General features: G+C 48.1%; 1 protein-coding gene and 1 long non-coding RNA gene across 51 annotated transcripts in view; one reads left to right on the top strand and one right to left on the bottom strand.

The window, feature by feature from the left end:
• DMBT1 (deleted in malignant brain tumors 1) overlaps positions 1-4,464 on the bottom strand; it is an 83,972-nt gene extending 79,508 nt beyond the window's left edge. For all 50 annotated transcript variants that reach the window (XM_070780991.1, XM_070781009.1, XM_070781010.1 and 47 more), the window contains exon 1: positions 4,317-4,464. In XM_070780991.1, coding sequence (XP_070637092.1) covers positions 4,317-4,377 — 61 coding nt within the window. In that variant the 5' untranslated portion in view covers positions 4,378-4,464. The remainder of the gene's footprint in view (positions 1-4,316) is intronic.
• Positions 1,725-21,016, top strand: LOC109553126 (uncharacterized). Its single transcript, XR_002179968.2, has 3 exons — positions 1,725-2,466; positions 16,021-16,202; positions 20,846-21,016. It is a non-coding gene; the product is annotated as an uncharacterized lncRNA (long non-coding RNA).
• Positions 21,017-21,274: the final 258 nt, after the last annotated feature.

Genomic DNA, 21,274 nt, shown 5'->3' with positions numbered 1-21,274 from the left:
TATCTACCTGGTGATGCTCTGTCCCCACCTCCTCCATGCCACAGCATTGCATGGGTTTAGGGCAGCCAAGAGTGGAGAAGAGACTTGTAGGATACTGTATGGTATCACTTACATACAGTTTTAAAACAACACAAATGAATACACATGCCTTAGAGAAACAAACTCAGATTTAGGGGCTTCACTGGTGGCTCACTGATAAAGAATCTGCCCGCCAATGCAGGAGATGTGGGTTCGATCCTAGGTCAGGATGATCCCCTGGAGGAGGAAATGGCAACCCACTCCAGCATTCTTGCCTGGAGATTCCGACAGACGTGGGAGCCTGGCAGGCTGCAGTCCATAGGGTCGCAAAGAATCAGACACGACTTAGCACCTATACAGATTGCTCCTGATATGGGGTCTTGTTTAGTTACTAAGTCATGTCCGACTCTTTTTGCCACCCCATTGGACTGTAGCCTGCTGGGCTCCTCTGTCCATGGGATTTCCCAGGCAAGAATGCTGGAGAGGGCAGCCATTTCCTACTCCAGGGGCTCTTTCAGAACCAAGGATTGAAGCCGTGTTTCCTGCGTCTGCAGGCAGATTCTTTACCACTAAGCCACCTGGGAAGCCCCAGTATGGTGTCTGGCTCCCTTTAAACTATACATAAGGATGAGAAATACTTTTCAGGACCTGGCCCAGGGCACAGAGAATGGCTCAGGAAGGGTCCTCCTGCCCCTCCATTACGGCCAGCAGGAGCCTCTGCTAGGCTCTAAGGGATGCATGCTGTTGTACTAAGTGAGCCAGACACGGTTCTTGCCCTCCAGGGTCTCCCTGCATAGCAGGATCTCTAGAAAAATCCATAGAGTTAAGATGCTATCGGAGAATAAGAGTGGCAAGCATCGGATGACACATGGCTTGTGAGTGTGTGTGGTTGTGTGTTGAGCGTACACGTCAGGGTTCCTGGATGGGACAATGCCCATGGTATTTAAAAAAGAGCAGCTAGATTTAGCCAGAGCTGAGGAGGTGGGGAGGGGAAGAATAAGACTGTGTTCCAGGTGGAGGCAACAGCGTGAGAGCAGTCACCACAGCAAGAGGCAGCTCCTGAGGGTGTAAGGTGGCCGGGACAGAAGTGCTCTGCGCTGTAAGACATCCTGCTGGAAAGCATCCTGCTGGAAAAGGGGCAGAACAAATAAAATCATGGGGTGGAAACAGCAGGGGACAGGTTGAAACTGAAACCCTGGTGGGGGTTGTCAAGCCAGCTGTGGAGAGACCTGAGGCTGGAAGCAAGGGTCCTGAGTGCCTGGCTGAGACTCAGGCTCTGGGCATGGCCTTGGACTTCCTCTTCATTCTGGAACATTCCACACCTAGATTGGGCTGAGTGACCTAACACCCAGAGGGTAGCTTGTGCAGTAAAGACAAGTTGCAGCGAAGAGAGCTGATGAGGGAATAATTAGACATCTGTGGGACCTATTTAAAAGATAACAGAAGTGCCTACCCCAGCCCAGTGTCAGCCACCTAAGGACATCTTACAATTTCCTCCTTCTTTTTAATGTGTTAATTATTGCCCAAATCCCTGATAAACTGTGAAAAGGGGAAGTACAAGCATTAACTAATTGTAAGCAATTATTACTTTCTCATTTTGACCTTGAAGAAATGAGACCAGGGAAGTTGAGTTTAAAAAAAAAAAAGATTATTTTGAAATAATTTTCCAGAAAAGTTGCAGAAAATACAGTTTCCATATCCTCTTACCCAATTTTCCTTCATGATAACATCTCCTGTGACCAAGCTACATTTGTCACAATTACCAACCGACAAGGGTACACTCCTACTGATAAAACTCCGGGCTTTATTTGGATTTCACCAGTTTTTCCTTTTTCTAGGATCCAATCCAACATGCTGCCTTGCATTTATGAAGTCGTGTTAGGATTATGCCCAGAAGAGTAACGGTGGATGGTGCCCAGACACTCCACATGCCAGACACCGCATGGGTGAGCCCATGTCTGTACAACCTTATGAAGCTGGAACACAAGCCCATTTTATCAGTGAGTAAACTGAGGCTTGCAAAGGCCCAGAGTTGGTAAATGGCAGAACCAAAGACATTGCCAGGAGCAGAAGGAGTTTCATGGCTGCTTTAGACCAGCACAAACCTGAACTCTTTGACTTTTTCTCAAGAATTGGTGCAGAGACTAGAACTGGGCAGTCTCTGCTGCCTGGGTTTCCCCAGCACGGAGCTCCTCCACAGGGCTCCAGCGCTGACCTGAAAGCCACCGTTCATCTCCTTAGCCGAGTTCTCCGCAAGAAACAGTGGGAGCTAACCGGACAAATCCTTTACTCAAATGCCAGCAGACCTCCTCCAGGTTCAAATCCTGGCCCAGCCCTGCAACAACTGCTGACCTTAGACAAGACACAGAACCTCTCTGAGCCTCAGTTTCTTCATCTGCAGGGTGGATACCCAACTTGGGAGTTGTCAGCAGATTTAGACAAGAAAAGGTAGGTGTCTGTCTCACAGAATACCTGGTACAGAGCAACCACTTTGCAGAGGTTTAATTCTCAAGGCTAAAATGCAAATGTAGGCATGCGTGTCTGTGCACGTGTGTGCACATGCACAACCACAGCCCCCTCAAGCCACTTGTAGAGGGTGCCGTAAGCCCCTCTACATAAGCCTTTGTAGATAGTGAAGTGAAAGTCACTCAGTCGTGTCCGAATATTTGTGACCCTGTGGACTATACAGTCCATGGAATTCTCCAAGCCAGAATACTGGCGTGGGTAGCCTTTCCCTTCTCCAGAGGATTTTCCCAACCCAGGGATCGAACCTGGGTCTCCCACATTGCAGGCAGATTCTTAACCTGCTGAGCCACCAAGGAAGCCCAAGAATACTGGAGAGGGTAGCCTATCCCTTTCTTCAGCGGATCTTCCTGACCCAGGAATTGAACCAGGGTCTTCTGCATTGTAGGCAAATTCTTGACCATCTGAGCTATCAAGGAAGACCCCTTTGTAGATAAGGACAGGTCAGTTCATTCCCTGTCCCATAGGGGCTGATGTGAACCCCCTGTCACTTTTCAGAGCCAGTGCAAGTCTGGGGATGCACTTCATATTGATAAAAGCCAGAGCTAAGAACACTGCCTTCCACTTTCCAGTATTCTGATGGAGACATAGTCTCTGGCCCCTAGTCTGTCCAGAGCCAGTACCCACCGAGGTCCTCCTGACAAGAGGGGAAGGCAAGTGTTGCCCGTCAGTGAGTTTCCTGTCACAGACCTAGACACAGAGACAGCGAAAGATAAGAGAACGAGAGAGAGAGACAGACAGGAAGGGAGGAATGATAAACAGACTGGCTAAACGTCCTGTTCACTGAGCATCTCGGTAAAGCGACATTGCGGTTCAAGGTCTCGGTGATTTGCCCAGGGCTCTTTCATGTCCATTTTGTCACTTGACATTCTAAGAACACAAAGATGTGCTTGAAACTAATCTCCAGATCATTTATCTAAAGCAGTCACAGACAGGGAGTTCCCCGCTGGTCCAGTGGTTAAGAGTCTGCCTTGCAATGAAGAGGATGCAGGTTTGATCCCTGGTCAGGGAACTAACAGCAACCCACTCCAGTGTTCTTGCCTGGAGAATCCCAGGGATGGGCGAGCCTGGTGGGCTGCCATCTATGGGGTCGCACAGAGTCAGACACGACTGAAGTGATTTAGCAGCAGGGAACTAAGATCCCATATGCCTTAGGGCAGCTAAGCTCATGTGCTGCGACGGAAGATCCCATATGATACAGCCAGGGTCCCACGTGCCCCAGATAAGACCCCACATAGCCAAATAAACAAATAAAAATTTAAAAATAAAGCAGTGACAGACATAGACTTGGAATCTTAATGATCTTTTCTGTGCTCAGCTATGTGATCTGATTTTGCCTGGTAATTGTTAATTATCAAGCCAGACACACCTGCAGATAGAAGTCACATTATGCACATTTACAGGGCAATCTTTGCTGGCCATGTTCGTCAATACACAAACCGCAGGCTTAATCCATGATAACAAAGTTTTAATAATATACATTTTTCCTTAATTTCAGGAATTTTTCTAAAACCAATCAATCATTTCCTTAGTTGAGTGACTCACTGAAGACAAGTGACATAGTGATTGGCTTTGTCTAACTACAACCATTGCATTTCTCAGCCAGAAACAAAGCAAAAAATCTTTGCAATTACAATGATCACCAAAGAACTATCCCCCCGTTCTTGATATAAAACTCCTCTTGAGATGAAGGAATAGCACCAAGAAACAGATATAATTTGCCACGATTCGGATTTTCAGCAGTGAAAAACAAATGTAATAATTAAATATAATACCTGTAGATAGAATTTGACCCAATAAAAGACATATTTGAAGGATGACTGTGGAGATCCCCATTTTGCTGGGTTCTTCTCAATCTCAGTAAAAATGCCTTGATATTTATAGGTTCGTAGTTAAAAGGAGGCGTGTCCTCCAGGATACCATATTTGTATTGGTGCCATAAAGATAAAGGAAGTCAGGGACTTTTCTAACAATCGATGGCTAATCTGTGGAACAATTTAGGTGGGTTAGACTGATTGCTGTATGACAGTCTGGCAATTTCCCAACTGCAAAAGTGCTGATATTAGCAGTGCAATTTCCAACTTCCTTCTAGGTGAACCTCTAAGTCTCTCAAGCGCTCCCTGAATATAGGCTTGACTTTAATCTGGGAGAATGTGAATGAATTTGTGGGAAGTCTGCTCCAAGGCTCAGGGCAGAGCAGGATGTGGGCTGCTGAGCAAATACAGGACACGGTGCCAAGGGGAAAAGCATCTCTGGGATGGTTTGTCCTGGCAGGGCACTCTTCTGTTGGCCCCTGGCCTTGAAGAAATGAGGAAGACATTGCAGACATGATTGGAGAGGAGAAGACATGAGAGATATCCATGGATTCTGTGGGCTTATATTAGCTTTAGCCATCGACTTCCGGGTCTCATACTCATTCCATAACCCAGGAACTGAGAAATATGTGACCTTGAACTGAACCACTTCCAACCATTCACAGGCTTGGATTCACATTGCCTGACCCTTTTTTTGTTTAGTTGCTCAGTCATGGCCAACTCTTTGAGATCCCATGGACTGCAGCACACCAGGCTTCCCTTTCCTTCACCATCTCCTGGCATTTGCTCAAACTCATGTCCACCGAGTTGGTGATCCCATCCAACCATCTCATCCTCTGTCATCCTCTTCTTCTCCTGTCTTCAGTCTTTCCCAAGGTCAGGGTCTTTTCCAATGAGCCAGCTTTTCCCACCAGGTGGCCAAAGTATTGGAGCTTCAACTTCAACATCAATCAGTCCAAGGAATATTCAAAGTTGATTCCCTTTAGGATTGACTGGTTTGATCTCCCTGCTGTCCAAAGGACTCTCATGAGTCTTCAGCACCACCGTTCAAAAGCATCAGTTCTTTAGCACTCAGCCTTTTTATTGTCCAGCCTGGCAAACCCACCAAGCCTGCCTCCAACCTCCTCCAACTTTGCCCACAATCCCTCTCTTACATAGATACAACTTTGGGATCCCTGGTGTTTATCACCAGACTCTGGTAAAACTCCCTGGTAAAACTCCCTAGAAGGTTTCCTGTTGTTCTATTTTTTTTTTTTCCCCTCCCCAAATTCTCTTGATGGTCAGTAACTCTCGGTCAGAAGCATATGGCTTTTCAGGACTTGCCTTTGTTATCCTGGCCTGAGTGAGCCCTGTCTTGCCTTTCAGCTGAGATGTCGACACTATGAGATGGCACCTCAGCTTCCTTGCCATGAGTTGTTAACCCCTGATCTCCTGCAGCTTCGTTCTGGAAGGATACTAGGAACCCATGCCTTGTATTGGTCACCAGGCAGGATTTCGGGCCAGATGTCTGCATTAGGCTCCATCCAGATGAAAGTTACATTCAACCCTGGATTCCTTTTTTCAATCCTATGGCTTTTCCTGTTGTTCCCCAATTCCTCCTCTCCCCTTGATGAGAAGAGGCACATTTCCGAGGGACTTGACTGGTTCCCATTGTCCTACTGGCAGCCCAACAATTGATAAGTGTCAGGTGATAGGAGAGGAGAAGCAGGATACACATCTGCTAGGGAACCCGTAAGACCAGATACCACAGTGGATTCCTCTTATGATTATGACAGGAATGGTTATGATCGTTTGTTATTGCTTATTATGTTATGATGGTTATTATGAGAGGGGGTTATGATTGTTTGCATTCGGAAGCGTTAGGTTTAGGATCATAAAAAAAAGGGTGCCATGATTGTGCACCCGTCCTGCACACAGCAAAACAAAGGAATAAGGGGCAGGAATACAAAATATCCACAGGGGAGGAGGGGGGTACAAAAGGTCCCTCCCCCACAGAAGCAGACTGTCTTGTCTTAGAGACAGACCTGCATGGTGACCATTGCAATAAGCAAGAGTATTAGTGCAAGTTGCTAAGGGGGAGAAAAACCATGTGACTCAATGGCAGAGGCAGTTTCTCTAAGGAAGTGAGACGAAATGCAATCGGGAGTCATTTGGCAACCAAGAGTGGGAAAACCAGATGAGGAACAGGAGTGACCTTCACACAGGACAGTGTGACAGTGGAGGCTGGGGGAGGGGAATCCTGCCCTAAAACTGGAGAGGAAGCCCCATGGATCACTCAGTTCAGAGCATGAAGGACAGCAGCCCTTCCTCATTCTTGTCATTGCGATGACTCCATCCTCTACCCCCTGTGGTCAGCAGTAAAGATCCTAACACAACAAAGGCTTGTGAGCTTTTTGTTCAGAAGATACCAGGAAGAAGGAAGTGGAGGGGACCTACCCGTCATTCCAAAGCCCACTGGGGAGGCATCCAGGTGGGAAGATGGGTGAGCTCAGTGGAGCAGGAAGGAGGTGGGGGTCCTGGGTGTGCAGGAAGAAGACCATGGGGCCACGACCCACATGCCACCCCCATGTGGGTCCTTCATCACCAGGACCCCTTCCTGGCCCGAGGCCCACAGCCCTTTATCAGACCCTGTTCAGAGAGGGCTTCCTCTTGTGCAGAAAGGAGGGTCCCGGGGGGACGCACCCCTTTCAGAGGGCTCACCTCTCTCTCTCCATCCCGCTGATTAGAAGCATCTACGTCAGCAGCGTGTCTGGGTGGAAAAAGAGCCACAGAGCTCCATTTCCTAGCAAAATCCTAGCCACAGAGCTCTATTTCCTAGCAAAATCTGCCATTAAGGACAGCGGGAAGAAGGAAAACTCATTGAAGCTCCAAGACTCGGCCCTCAGACCCTGCTTTTCAATGACCTTCCCCAGGTGGTTACGACCTGTTGAACACCTGCTCTTGCAAATCCCGGAAGGTAGAACCCAGGGCTGGACCTCAGTCCAGGAGGCATGGCCTTGGGAAGAAACCTCTGTAGGGGTCATTCACAGCTTTATTTAAGCAACAGAACCCTTTCCTAAACTGAAAATCACAGGGAAGCTCCAAGTAGGAACAGGTCAGTGGAACCCTCTGGGTGTGGCAAGGGAGTCCCTGCCAGCTCAGCGAGCACCCCCAAGCCCTGTCCTCCCAAAGGGCAGCCTGTGGCAGGGCTGGGGATTCCTTGAGGGAAGCCAGCCCCTCTCTTCACAGGACCTGGAGGCCCAGCGAGGCTCCTGGGGTTGCCAGGGCTCCATCTGGACACTGTGCTGGGGTCCCCAGGGGGCTCCCCAGAGCAAGCACCTGCCCTCACCTTGGGTCATCTAAGCCCCTTTCCCCAGAGGTTGGCTCTACATCCTACCTGCCACCCTGTGACCTGGAACAGACCTGGGTGGGAAGAGTCGGGGCCTGTGGCCTCTGAGGCATCACCGTTTGCTTCCGGACCTTGGAGGTCTGGGTGACCATGGCTCCCCTTCGGGGGTCAGGTTGATCCCTAATATCTAATTTCACTGTTGCTGAGTAACCCGACTTAATTGTCAGCCACTGTTACCATTGTAACAACCCTTTGGGCACGGTGTACATGATGCACTGTTGCAATGTCACTCAGCTTTGCCCTCTGAGAGCCTGCCTTCCCAACCAAGCTACCAGGGACCCGCACCCCACCCCAACCTCCAGCCTGAGGACCAAGCAAAGTCTCATCCTTTCCTCTGTAATCGGATGCCTCAAGCTGAACAGGTGCTCAGTGGGCATTGGCTGCTAAAGGTGGTCGTCAAGAGCAGAAACCTGCCCTCCCGCCTTCCAGGGTCACCAATAGCCTCGAGGAGGGGACACCGAGGTCCAGGGAGGGAAGGGACTGGCAGAGCCAAGCCAGTGTCCAGGGTGGCAGAAACTGCCTCCCATGAGAAGGATGGAGAGCAGGAGGACTGATACAGCTCCCTGCTGAACATGGTCCAACCTCAGAATCTTCCAGTCACAAACACAGCCCTCTAGTGGCCCTTGATAATAGGTAATAGCAGGCTCATCACATTCTTCTCATCTTTCTCAGGATAACACTGAAAGCCCTCACCATGGTCTATAAGGCCCCACTCAACCCCCATGGCCTCTCTCCACCCAGCCCACCCTACCAATTGTCAACCCCAAGGCCTTTGCACTTGCTGTCTTCTCTGCCTAGAAGACTTTTCCCCCAGGAAGCTATGAGTTCATCCCTTCCCCTCCTTCTTTTCTGACCCATCGTCTCCTCTGGGCAGCCTTTCCTGACCACCCCTGCACTGCACTCCCTCCCACTTCCCTGGCTGTTCCTCTCTCCACAGCTCTTTTCACCAGATGGCCTTCTTATATATTACTTCCTCATTCTTTTGCCTGTCTGCTCACACAAGCTCCACAAGGCAGGACTTTGTGTCTGTTTTGCTCACTGATGTATCCCCAGAATCTCAGAACAATACTTAGCACATCATAGGCGCTCAAGAAATACTTGTGGAATGAGTTGACTGAATGAGTGTGGACAGAGGAAGAGGAAAGAGGAAGACCAGGGCTCTTTACTCAGATGGCTTGAGTGAGTTCTACGTCAACAGAGTGTGAACCACATGCTATAGATTATGCTATCCATTCACCTGTTCAGTCAACAAATAAGTGCTGATCACTTACAATGTTCCAGGCACTGCTCTAGCTAATGGGGCTGAAGTCCAAAGTCAAATAGACATGACCCTTGTTCTCATGGGCTTGCCAGGTGAGGCTAGTGGTAAAGAACCCGCCTGCCAATGCAGGAGACATAAGAGATGCAGGTTCGATCCCTGGTTTGAGAAGATCCCCTGGAGTAGGAAATGGCAACCCACTCTAGTATTCTTGCCTGGAAAAGTTCATGGGCAGAGGAGCCTGGTGGGCTACAGTCCATGGAGTCTCAAAAGAAGGAGACACAACTGAGCATGCATGCCCTCGGAACTGCCCTCATGGGCCTTATAACTAAGGTAACATAGACAATAGGCAAGAGGTAAATCCATAGGGAGAAACATTTCAGAGTGGGAGGAGAATTAGGAAGGAAATGAGCAAGGTGGTAGAATGGTAAGTATGCGTGGTAGGAAGGGCTATTTGGATAGGGTGGTCAAAATCTCAGACTAGCTCAATAACTGCTCCAGGGATTCCTTATCTGAGGCTCAGAGAAGCTAAGTAACTTTCTGAAAGTCACAAAGAAAGTGGTATAGCCAGAGCTTGAAGTGAAGTCTGACTCTAAAGTCTGGTATTTTCCCGCTGGACTCCAAAGCCTTTCCCTTTCCCCCAGAAGACTCTTTCTATTCAAATAGTGGGCCTCGTGTCTAAGTGCCCTTCACCACAGGATGCCCTGCTGTGCAGAAACATTCAAAGGAGCAGGTAGAGCAGGAAAACTGGCACTAGGGTCATCAGAACAAGCGCAGAATTTTTTGACATATGCCCCACGAAAGATGCTAAGTGGCTTCTCCCTGGAAGAGTGAAGGGAGAATAGTTTTAAAGGCAACACTACATCTAGACCGACACAGTTAAAAGTGGTATAGGCAGCTTGTGGTGCCCAGTCGTCTTGCAGCAAAACCAGGGAGGAAAAATCATAGTTGTGACCATCTCCATGAAGTTATTTCCTCCTTCACTTTTTCCTGTTAAGGTACAAAGGTTAATGAAGCCCAGCACACTCTCCCTCCAAGGGGGTTATTGCAACTGAGCGGGGAACCCTCCCTCGGGAGTTGTCATGCCAGAAAAACAAATACCACACAGCATCCCTTATTTGTAAAAATCTACAAAGAAATGACGCAAATGAACTTATTGAGAAAACATAAACAGACTTAGAGACGCACTTATGGTCACCAGAAGGGATAGGTGGGTGAAAGTGACTCTTAGGGCTTTGGGCTGGACGTGTGCACACTGCTCTATGTAAAATGAATAGTCAACAAGGACCTCCTGGATAGCACAGAGAACTCTGTTCAATGTGATACGGCAGCACGGATGGGAGGGGAGTCTGGGGGAGAATGGATACATGTGTATGTATCACACCACTGTTAACTGGCTATACTCCAATATAAAATAAAAAGTAAAAAAAAAAAAAAAAGTGAAGGTCCAACAGCAAAGTGAAGGAAACCCAGGGTGTCGGGGAACGATGGGAATGGCTGTTTCAGGCAGGGATGCCCATGGGTTGTCAGCATAATGGAGTGTTAGCCTTTTCAAGTTCAACTCACTCCAGTGCGATCAGATTCTAGAAAATCCAGTTACACTAAATACACTCGCCAGACACTAACTGGTGAGCCAGGAAGACCAATTCATTCATTTGCAATAGGAGTATCCTTTGACTAAAGGACTGTTTTGTTTGAAAGATCAAATTATATGCCAATAATTTGCTTGGGGAACAAAGAATGAGAACAAGGAAACTGCGCGATGCCCAAAAGAAACTCTTATCGAGATAGTGGAGCCTGTCATTACCCTTTGGACGTCTCTGCATAAAGAACTGTTTTGGGTTCCTCTAAAGGCTCGTCATTATGGTCACCCTCCTACATCCCCAACATGGGGCCCCTGATAAGTGAGACCTAAAGAGATTCAGATAGACCACCTCCCACCAGAGCACAGGAGAGCTTGGGCCACAGCCAAATTGGTTCCTTTCATAGTTTTTCATGTTCAATTCCGTTGCTTCAAAAGGGTGGCACTTGACAGTCTTTTGTTAACTTAAAAGGCAAGAACTCAGTTACCTTAGGAGGAGAAGTCTTGTGGTTCAAAGGCACTGGTGATGAGTCTAGAAGAGTCCTGAGCTGTAGGAAGGCCCTTCATCCCCATTTCCTTCAACGCCTTCGCCTGTGACTGGGAAATAACACAGAGGGAGGGATGAAACGGAAATGGAAGACACCACTCGCGTGCATGACCGTCTAGAAACACTGAACCACCAGCCAAGCCAACCGTGAGTAAACACACCCAAATCACTCTTGTCCTTGAGTCTCAAAACCAAGTGTACCGGTCCTGGAAGGCGGAGGTGGGTGATTTTTACACACGTCAGAATCGACCAGAAGTGTAACAGGAGTGCAGCGGGAAAAGGTGCCACCAAAGGTGAATGGGTCTAAGGGCAACTTAATTGTTGCTCGAGGGCACCTGAGTGAGGAAGAACCCCTTTCCTCTGGATGGGCCAGACTGTGTCGCAAGTACTAGCGCAGGTTCATTGGGCCATTTGATACACTAACCCACTGGCTCCCACAGTGTGGTCCCTCGACCACCAGCATCAGCATCAACCAGGCACTGGTCAGAACTGCGGAGCCTCGGGCTGCAGAGTGGGCCCTGTCATCTGGGCTTCAACAAGCCCCCCACCCCCACCCCCGGGGACTCCGAGGGTCATTCTGCACTAAACAAACCTGCTCGCTTCCCCACCCAGGTGAGTAAAGCAGGGCTCTGAGCTGCAGGGATGAAGCAGGGCCAGTGGCAGTGGGGAAGAAGATAACAGTAGCTGAAGTCAGGAACGGAAGCTGGGGGCCAACTGGATGGCAGTGGCGTGGGGACCAAGGGGACAAAGGAGCACAGGACGACCAGTTCTGCTCCAAGTCACACGGAGACAGGGAGCCCAGGAGGAAGGGTGGGCACTGGGGACAGTGAGCGTTTTGGGGGCCTCTGCCCCTCTTCTTTCCTCCTCCTGATGGACTCCTTCTGCTCCCAAGGCTTCAGGGACCTTGACATACACACACACCCCAGTTCTCTCTTCCCAGTCCCTGCTTCCCCCTCAAACTTCTAACTTCCTGCTGGTCACCTCCACTTGCACAAAAGCTTAACCTGCCCCTCCAGCAGATGCAGCCCCGGAGGGGATGGGAGAGGGGCCCCCAGAGAAGATTCAGTGAAAGACAAACAACCCAGGGCCCTGGATGGGGGTGTCCTCCTCACCCAGCGTGGGGCGGGTAAAACCTTAGATGGTTCCAAGGGCGGGAGGTTGGAAGGCAGATGAAACGGAGGGGTCATGAGTGTGATGAAAAGGGAGGGTGAGGCTGGGGATGGAGGAGGTGAACTTGGGAGGCACCAGGGAAATGAGGTCCAGACCTGTCCCCATCCGTGTGGGTGTCCTAAGATAGGGAGGCTGGCTGCCCATCCGTGTGGGTGTCCTAAGACAGGGAGGCTGGCTCCCCATCCGTGTGGGTGTTCTGAGGACAGGGAGGCTGGCTGGAAGTGGAGTCTGGGAGCGTCGCATCAGCCTGAGGTTCTGGACGTGGCTGTGGTCTGGGTGTGGCCACGGGACTAAAGGAAGGCCACTGGGCAGAGGGCGTCCCAGCACCGAGGCTCTGCTGGGCTCTGCACTCCGACGCGATCCCGACCTGCTGTTCCCAGACATTTGCTTTCTCAACCCCGTCAGGTTTCAAATAACTCTTATTTGAGGGGCCTTTTTGTCCCCACAAAGCTGCCATGTTTTATTTGCTAAATGATGATGTTTTTAAAGCCCAGTTTTCATTATCACTGTTTCATAAACTAACAGATGTTTAAACAAAAAGAATCAGGGGTGATGGATCCGATTCAGGGACCGCCCCTCTGAGAAGGGGGTCTCCTTTTTGCCACAGGTCGGTCCCTCTTCATCTTAGTAGTGCTGTCCACCCGCCAGCATCTGGGGGCAAGCGGCAGGTATCCTAGTTGAGAGACACCAGGGCCAGCACAGTCAAAAGCTAGCCCTCTACCCCAAGCCTGGCCAGGCTCACAGTCCTTCTGCCCCCTCCAATCTTTTATCCTCACAGAGCTGGAGTGAGCTTTAAAAGCCATGAAATGAATCCTTGCCGAAAGCCTCCGGAGGCTATCCTAGGGCATTCCTTGTAAGACGGAGCCCCGCAGCAAAGCCTCTGGAGCAGGAACTATGCATCCAGTTGTCCCCAGGCAGCTCTGCTGGCACTTTCTATTCCGGGGCTGTGACAAGTGCAGCATCCCCCCACTTACACCAGAGTCCTGGTTTGGGATAAGCTGATATGGCCACCTCCTCCTCCCATGTCTGGCCCCTGGTCACTGGCCTCCAACCTGGCTGGCCTTCCTTCTTGTCCTCAGCCGTACTCCATGCCCTTTCCCCTCGAGGTCTAGAACTCTCTGCCCACCTCCTTCTCTCTCCTTCAACAAGGAATATGGGTCTTTCAAACCAGTGAAACAGCACCGATTCAGAAGAGGAAAGTGATGTGGGCATCACAGGAGGGGGTGTTGCTGGGGATAAATGACCCAGATCCAAACCCAGACTGACCATTCCCAGTGCTCTGGATCGCCACACCTCTCCGTGCCCCAGGGTTGGAGGGAAAACACAAGGGGAGCCCAGGTCTTAACAGGCGCCCAGCAGGTCCCCACAGGGCCCCTGGGAAAGGCATCAGGCCCAAGCCATCACTCTCAGACTTGGAGATGCCGTCTCGGTCCAGCCTCTTATTCTGATCCTGAGAATGGAGGCAGTGGTTCCAAACAGCAGTTGGAGCGGGCCAAGTGGAGCATCCTAAACGACCCTCATCACCCAGAAGGGGAGCATTTTATTTACAAAGGAGGACCATCTGTTGCCCACATTGGCTGAAGAGCCCAGTGTAGTCCAAAGTCAGCTCAGGCGCCACGTGCAGCCCCAGGGACAGGGAAGTTGTATCCGTGGCCCCTCGGCTCCAGAGAGCTGGTTCACATCAGGTTCCAGGCAGTGGTTCAAATCCACTGCTTTGTTCATCAACCACCCTCAAGTCAGTCTTTGCTGTGGCCTTGACAGGGGGTGTTGAAAACCACAACACATGCTGTAAAAACTCCAAGGAAATTGGAACAAAAAAGAGTCGTAAATGGGTACAGGGCAATGACAAGCACATAACACTCAGCCAAACCAAAGAAAACAAAACTGCCTTAAAAACAGTACAGCCATAATGGAGTTCTTATGCATGGCCAGTGAAGAAGGAAACGTGATTGATGGCTCCACAAAGTTATCACCGACTCTCAGCTAGTTCCTTGAATGGGAAATGTTTTGTCCATATTTCCTTCTTCCTTGTTACAACACAAGACCCAGAGAGCCAGTGCACATGTGTGTGTGTGTGTGTGTGTGCTCGGTCGTGTCTGACTCTTTGCAACCCCATAGATTGTAGTTCACCAGGCTCCTCTGTCCATGGAATTATTCAGGCAAGAATACTGGAGTAGGTTGCCTTGTCCTCCTCCAGGGCCTCTTCCCAACCCAGGGATTGAACCTGTGTCTCCTGCCTTGGCAGGTGGATTCTTTACCACTGAGCCACCTGGAAAGCCCACTGCACTGCACACACACGTGGGCAGTATCCCCCAGAGACCACCCATTTGGCTCTATTTAACTGAATGAACATTTGATCAGGTTGAGAATTGAGCAGTGGGAAACCCTGTCCAGTAGGGAGCTGGCTCAGGTCAAGGGAGCCAGCCTGCTTTTATCCAAGGCTGGGGGAGAACTGTGTGTCCTACATCAAGGCATTGGAGGTCTGGGCTCCACGGAGGGGCTCCAGACTGGGAGGACCCAGCGCCAAACCCCTTCCTCTTGCAGAAAACACCAGGGCACAGGGCAGGCTTTACCCGGTTCTCTTCACCCAGAAAAGGCTGCTCAGAATTCTTTCCTTTCTCTGTCATTGCATCACACATTCTCAGAAAAACGGATTAATCCCTCTTGCTTCCTCCATGAAACCTTTTTCTCCACACCCATGGGGTCAGCCCCCCTCCCTCTCCACCTTCCTCTGGCTCACATGTCATATTGAACTGAGCCCTAATTATTCCGTGCATCACTACTTAGGCTCCCCTTTTGAAATCAGGAAGCACAACTTCCATTTCCCAGCACCGCACACCCAGCAAGATCTCAAACAGCACTTGAGGACAAACTGCAAAAACTGCTGTGCTCTCAGCACCCTGAACTTGACAACCAAGCATCATATACACTCTTCAGGTGAGACTCAGCCCACATCACAGATGAGGAAAACTGAGGCTCACAGAGGTGAAGTAGTTACTCCCACGATCATAGTTAATAAGTGAGTAGAGTGGGGAGAGCTCAGGACACAACTGCCTGACCCAGACCCTACAAGCTCCCTGATGATACTGTTCTTGCCTGAGATTCCTAGACAGGATGTGATATTTCTCTCCTAATTTGTTTGCACCTGCCTTGCTCCTAAACAGTGTGATGCAATTTTCAAAATCACATATGGTGCAACAGCAACGAAAGAAATGTTTAACAAGACCATAAAAAGTAATGGTAGGCTAGGAAAACAAAGCTGGAGTAAAATTTCAACCCAAAATTGAGAAATACCATAAGGGGCTCCACTAAAGGAACTTAGTTGCTAGAGCACAGTTAGAATTGTGACTCCAAGCTTCCTAGCAGGCAAAGCAAAGAAGGAAACAAGATCAGTGCAAAACTGAACTCACCTGCTTCTCTTAGAGACATTAGTTCTCTTGTTTCCAAGGCCTTGAAAAAATGTCTCCCAAGTGGTCTCATGGACAGATTACCCAGGTGAAGGATGGTGCCCGGAGTGTGATGAAGAGGAGGGTGAGGAAATTGGCTCTTCTGTACTGCCTCCTCCAACCCAACTCAGCTCCAGCAGAGCAGAGGTTACACTTAGAATCCTATGGTGGCCCATGAAGCCCAGAGATAGACAGCTCCTGCATATCAGTTCATGGCCATCAGGAATTTTGACTTTAATGCTAGTAAAATCTTCCATCCTGTCCTATTTTCTAGGACTTGAGGACAAGTTGCAAAAGCTGTCATGCTCCCAGCACCCCGAGCTTGACAACAAGGCTTCATATACACTCTTCAGGTGAGATTCAGCCCACTTCACAGATGAAGAAAACTGAGACCCAAAACTCCCAACAGGCTTTCACTTTTCTGTGCAAACAGACGCACGAGAATCTCAGTCCCAGGTAAGAAACCCCACATCCGGACCCCCATCCATTTCTCATCTTCCTCCTCCTCCTCACTGCTAGCAACATTTGGTGCCTTTCCTGGGATGAAAAACCCCGTTGGAGGTGGGTTTTCTTCTTAAATTGTTATTTTCTCAAGAATTCTCATGTAGATATATATGATGGAACATTACTCAGCCATTAAAAAGAATGAAATCATGCCATTTTCAGTAACATGGAGAGTGTCATACTGAGTGAAGGAAGTCAGAGGAGTAGAAATATCATGTTATATCCCTTATATGTGGAATCTAAAAGGAAATGATACAAATGAATTTATTTACAGAACAGAGACAGACTCAGACTCAGAGAATGAACTTATGGTTACCAAACGGGGAAGGGTGGGAGAAAGGCATATTAAGAAGTTTGGGGTGGACATGTACACACTGCTATATTTAAAATGTATAACCAACAAGAACCTACTGTACAGCACATGAAACTCTGCTCGATGTGGCAGCCCGGATAGGAGAGAAGTTTGGGGGAGAATGGATATATGTATATCTGTGGCTGAGTCCCTTTGCTGGTCAACTGAAATATCACATTGTTAATCAGCTATACTCCAATCCAAAATATAAAGTTTAGTATTAAAAAAATCAACTACAGAAACATTAAATGTAGGACCAGAAAAAAAGGTCAAGTGTTTTTGAAACTCAGTGGGAGCAATTTTGTTTCAACAAAACCACATTATTCACTAGATTGGATTAATATCGTTCAGTTGAGTGTTCTCAGGTGGGTAGTTCAGTTAGTATTCTGAGTATACATCTGTCTTTAGTGGGTTGAGTTCTATAAGCACATTTGAATATCGCATTTCTTCTTTGTATACATTTAAATAATAATAGAATAAAAATTATTTAAGTCAACACCAGAGGTACTGAATGGCTGAATCTCTTTGCTGTTCACCTGAAATTATCACAGCATTGTTTGTTAACTGGCTGTATCCCAGTACAAAATAAAAAGCTAAAAATAAAAAAAAAAGAAAGAAATTCTCCTGTAGAACTTTTCTCTCTTCTCTCCTTGAAAGCAGAGAGATGGGAAAAGTGCTCCAAGCTCAACAAAAGAGGAGGGCTGGGTCCCCCATGTAAAATATACAGAATGTCATGATGATGGTTGGAGACTTACCTGGTGGTCCAGTGAAATGCTGACTTTCTATAAAGAATATTAAAAAGAAGAGACATTACTTTGCTGACAAAGGTCCACTTAGTCAAGGCTATGCTTTTTCCAGCAGTCATGTATGGATGTGAGAGTTGGACTATAAAGAAAGCTGATGCTTTTGAACTGTGGTGTTGGAGAAGACTCTTGAGAGTCTCTTGGACAGCAAGGAGCTCAAACCAGTCCATCCTAAAGGAAATCAGTCCTGAATATTCATTGGAAGGACTGATGCTGAAGCTGAAACTCCAATACTTTGGCCACCTGATGTGAAGAGCAGACTCATCGGAGAAGACCCTGATACTGGGAAAGATTGAAGGTGGGAGGAGAAGGGGACGACAGAGGATGAGATGGTTGGATGGCATCACCGATGCACAAGATTTGAGCAAGCTCTGGGAGTTGTTGATGGACAGGGAAGCCTGGCATGATGCAGTCTGTGGGGTCACAAAGAGTCGGACACAGCTGAGCGACTGAACTGAACTAATGATGATCATATGGCGTGGATTATACTGAAGTCTTGCCACTGGATTAATAGCCAAATTGAAAGAGGAAGAAGGAAGAAACAGCACAGTAAAAGTATCTCAACTGAGACGATTTCTAATTTCGAAAATGTTAAAAATGGAACCCAAAATGTGTGAGTCAACAAAATAATTCGATTAGAAAAGACTGTTTCCTGGTATTTCTTCCCAATACAAAAGGAGAGTTCAGACATCGCCTACTCAATGCCTCTCCCAAACCCCTCACTAGTCAAAGCTCTTTTCTGCTCCATCCGTTGCCTCCTTATAGGTTTCTAGTGGATCTTAGAATCTGGCAACTCTTTGATAACCCCTGTCTTTCCAGTAGTAAACTATAAAGATTGTTTCAAGATAAGAGGAGGTAAGAAAACCAGATTTTTTTAAGTTGGCTTCCTGGTTGAACCAGAAATCACTTTGTCTCCGTTGCTTTGTGGCCCAGAGGTGAAGAGGTCCCTCCCTGCGGATGGGGATGCTTCCTCCAGGATCTACTGGAAGCTCCTCATTGAACCATAGAAACTTACACAGGACAGGAGCTCCACAAATTTCCCTTTTGTTTTTCAACAGGGCTACATGCAGTGGTAAACTAATGAGGTTGCTTTGGACTGGCTCTAAAATCAGAGGCCAGAGAGCTGTGCTGGGGGTGGGGGTGAGGATGGGGGTGCAGTTGTGGTTAATTGCTAAGTGGTGTCTGACTCTTGTGACCTCATGGACTATAGACCACCAACTCCTCTGTCCGTGAGATTTCCCAGGCAAGAATACTGGAGTCGGTGGATGCGGTTGGGGGCAGAACCATCAGGGTTTAAAATACAGATGCCTGGGTCCCACACCCCCAAGATTCTGATACATCAAGTTTGGCGTTGGACCTGGAGATCTTTTGCTTAAACTTTCCGGATTCTGATGGTGTGGATACCGAGAAAGGACGGCTCTGAGCAGGGCCTCCTGGCTGCAAATACGGAAGGAAATTCACATTGCAGCAACAGGTTTATTTGGGAACAGGAGAAAGGTGGTTTGGGGGCTTCCCTGGTGGCTCGGTGGTAAAGAATCTGCCTGCCAATACAGGGAACATGAGTTCCATCCCTGGTCCGGGAAGATCCCACATGCCACGGAGCAACTAAGCCCATGCACCACAACTATTGAGCCTGTGCTCTCGAGCCCAGAAACTGTAACTATTGAAGCCCACATGCCCTAGAGCCTGCGCTCTGCAACAGCAGAAATCAGTGCAATGTGAAGTTCACACCCTGCAACGAGAGTAGCCTCTGCTCGCCATGAACTAGAGAAAAGCCCACGCAGCGACAAAGGCCCAGCACCACCAAAAATAGATAAATGAACGAATGAATAAAGAAATCAAAAGAAAGGTGGTTTGGGCTGCAAGGCAACGGCTTCAAACAGCTTACGGAGAAGCCTACATTTAATGGAGTCCTGGCAGGGTTTTGAGGAGGACATGGAGTCCTGGCAGGGTTTTGAGGAGGACAGTGAAGGGGGACCTCTTTTATGAAGAAACGAGAAATGACTGTGTGGATCAGCACGTATGGAGCATCCTGTTTATCAGGCACGGCCACACCTGCCATACTGTGCAGGGGTCTGGAAATCTACCGGGAGGAAGAGAATAACCCCCGCCTCGAGAAACATACAGTCCAGGGGGACGGAAAATCACTGGCTCGTCAGAAAGTAACAGGTGGAAACCTTTCAGTTCCTTTGAGACCTTAGAGACCATGGAAGATTTTGACTTTAAGAAAAAAGACAGGGAATTCCCTGGTGGTCAAGTCATTAGGACTCCACGCCTTCACTGCTGAGGGTGCGGGTTCAATCCCTGGTTGGGGAACTAGGCTCCCACAGGCCACACGATGTGGCCAAAAAGAAAAAAATTTAAAAAGACTTGGATGAAATCGAAGACCTTTAAAAGCGTGAATCTGGGGAACAGATAAGAGTCAGATCTATAACAGTGAAAGATTTGGGAGATGGTACCTGGCAGTGCCTAGGCATGTGTAAGTTCAAATCTTCATCTACATTATGTATTCACTTTTTCATAGCTAGAAAATCACTGGGTGTTTTGAGTTATTATTGGCATACATACATTTTATTCAAAAGGCAAAAATGAAGTCATCAGCAGTTCACAGGTCACCCGTGCTGTTTGGGGGGTGAATGTACCAGGTGGCTCTCTGAAGCCATCTTCCATGGATTCAAGGGATCAGCTGAGGCTTAGAGCAGTTTAGGGCTTAAGCTGGACCTCATAGATGCTGTCAAAATCCTTGACATTTCTGGGAGGTATGTTTCCAGATCCTGTAAGTGTCTGATCACAAACTACTTTAGAAAACTCTAATGTATTGACAGAACAGCAGCCAGAGTGAATTGAAATAAACTATAATTTGAGTCATGAATTATCACTGTGCATCAATTTAAAATAGTCTCATTGACAAATTGCTGCAACAAGTGATAAAAATTTAATTTTCTGGTCATTTATAATTTCATAATGAAAGAAATACTCCAATTTAAAAAAACAGCAAAATGTTTCATTTTATTAGAAAGGGAAAAATATGTGAAGATAAACTCTTTTCCTTTGTGCAAGCTCAGTCACTCAGTTGGGTCTTTGCGGCTCCATGGACTATAGCCTGGGAGGCCCCTCTCTCCATGGGATTTTCCAGGCAAGAATGTTGGAGTGGGCTGACATTTCCTCCTCCAGGGGATCTTCCCCACCCAGGGATTGAACCCAGGTCTCCTACATTGCAGGCAGATTCTTTACCCCTGAGTCACTTGGGAAGCCCCAAACTCTTTCATTTTAATGTTTTTTTTAAGAAGAATATGTTTGTGGCTTTATCACAAGCCATGGTGATAATTGCTCTACAATATTCAGATGGAATAAACACCACGTTAATATTTCTTAACCCAATCAAATTCTATCACAAATCTCCCACTCACTACTTTTTTTTTTTTTGCCATGCTCTGTAGCTTGTGGGATCCTGGGTCCCCAGTCAGGGGTGGAACCCAGGTCCCAGCAGCGGAAGCTCGGAGTCTGAACCACCGGACCACCAGGGAAGTCCCCTGTTCATCAGTGTTGATGAGAAGGCCAACACCCATTGGCCAGAGTGAATTGAAATAAACTATAATTTGAGTCATGAATTACACTTGTGCATCAATTTGAAGTAGTCTCATTGACAAACTCACAACATTCCCCAGGCATCCCCCTGCTTCCTGAGATGGAACCAAGGTCCCAGGCTCTTCCTAGGTGGTCTCAGGTTCCCCCCACCCCATCCCACCTCTTATCCCTGCCCTGTGGTTGACGGATACTATGTTAATTCTGATCCTCCTCAACCAGACATCACTATAACTATAGAAACAAGTCTTGCTTGACGTGCATTCTGCCCAGGCCTCCTGGCT

The sequence above is a fragment of the Bos indicus genome, chromosome 26 (assembly GCF_029378745.1).
Source record: "Bos indicus isolate NIAB-ARS_2022 breed Sahiwal x Tharparkar chromosome 26, NIAB-ARS_B.indTharparkar_mat_pri_1.0, whole genome shotgun sequence".
Taxonomy (NCBI): Eukaryota; Metazoa; Chordata; class Mammalia; order Artiodactyla; family Bovidae; genus Bos; species Bos indicus.
This window is presented reverse-complemented; position numbering and strand designations above follow the sequence as displayed.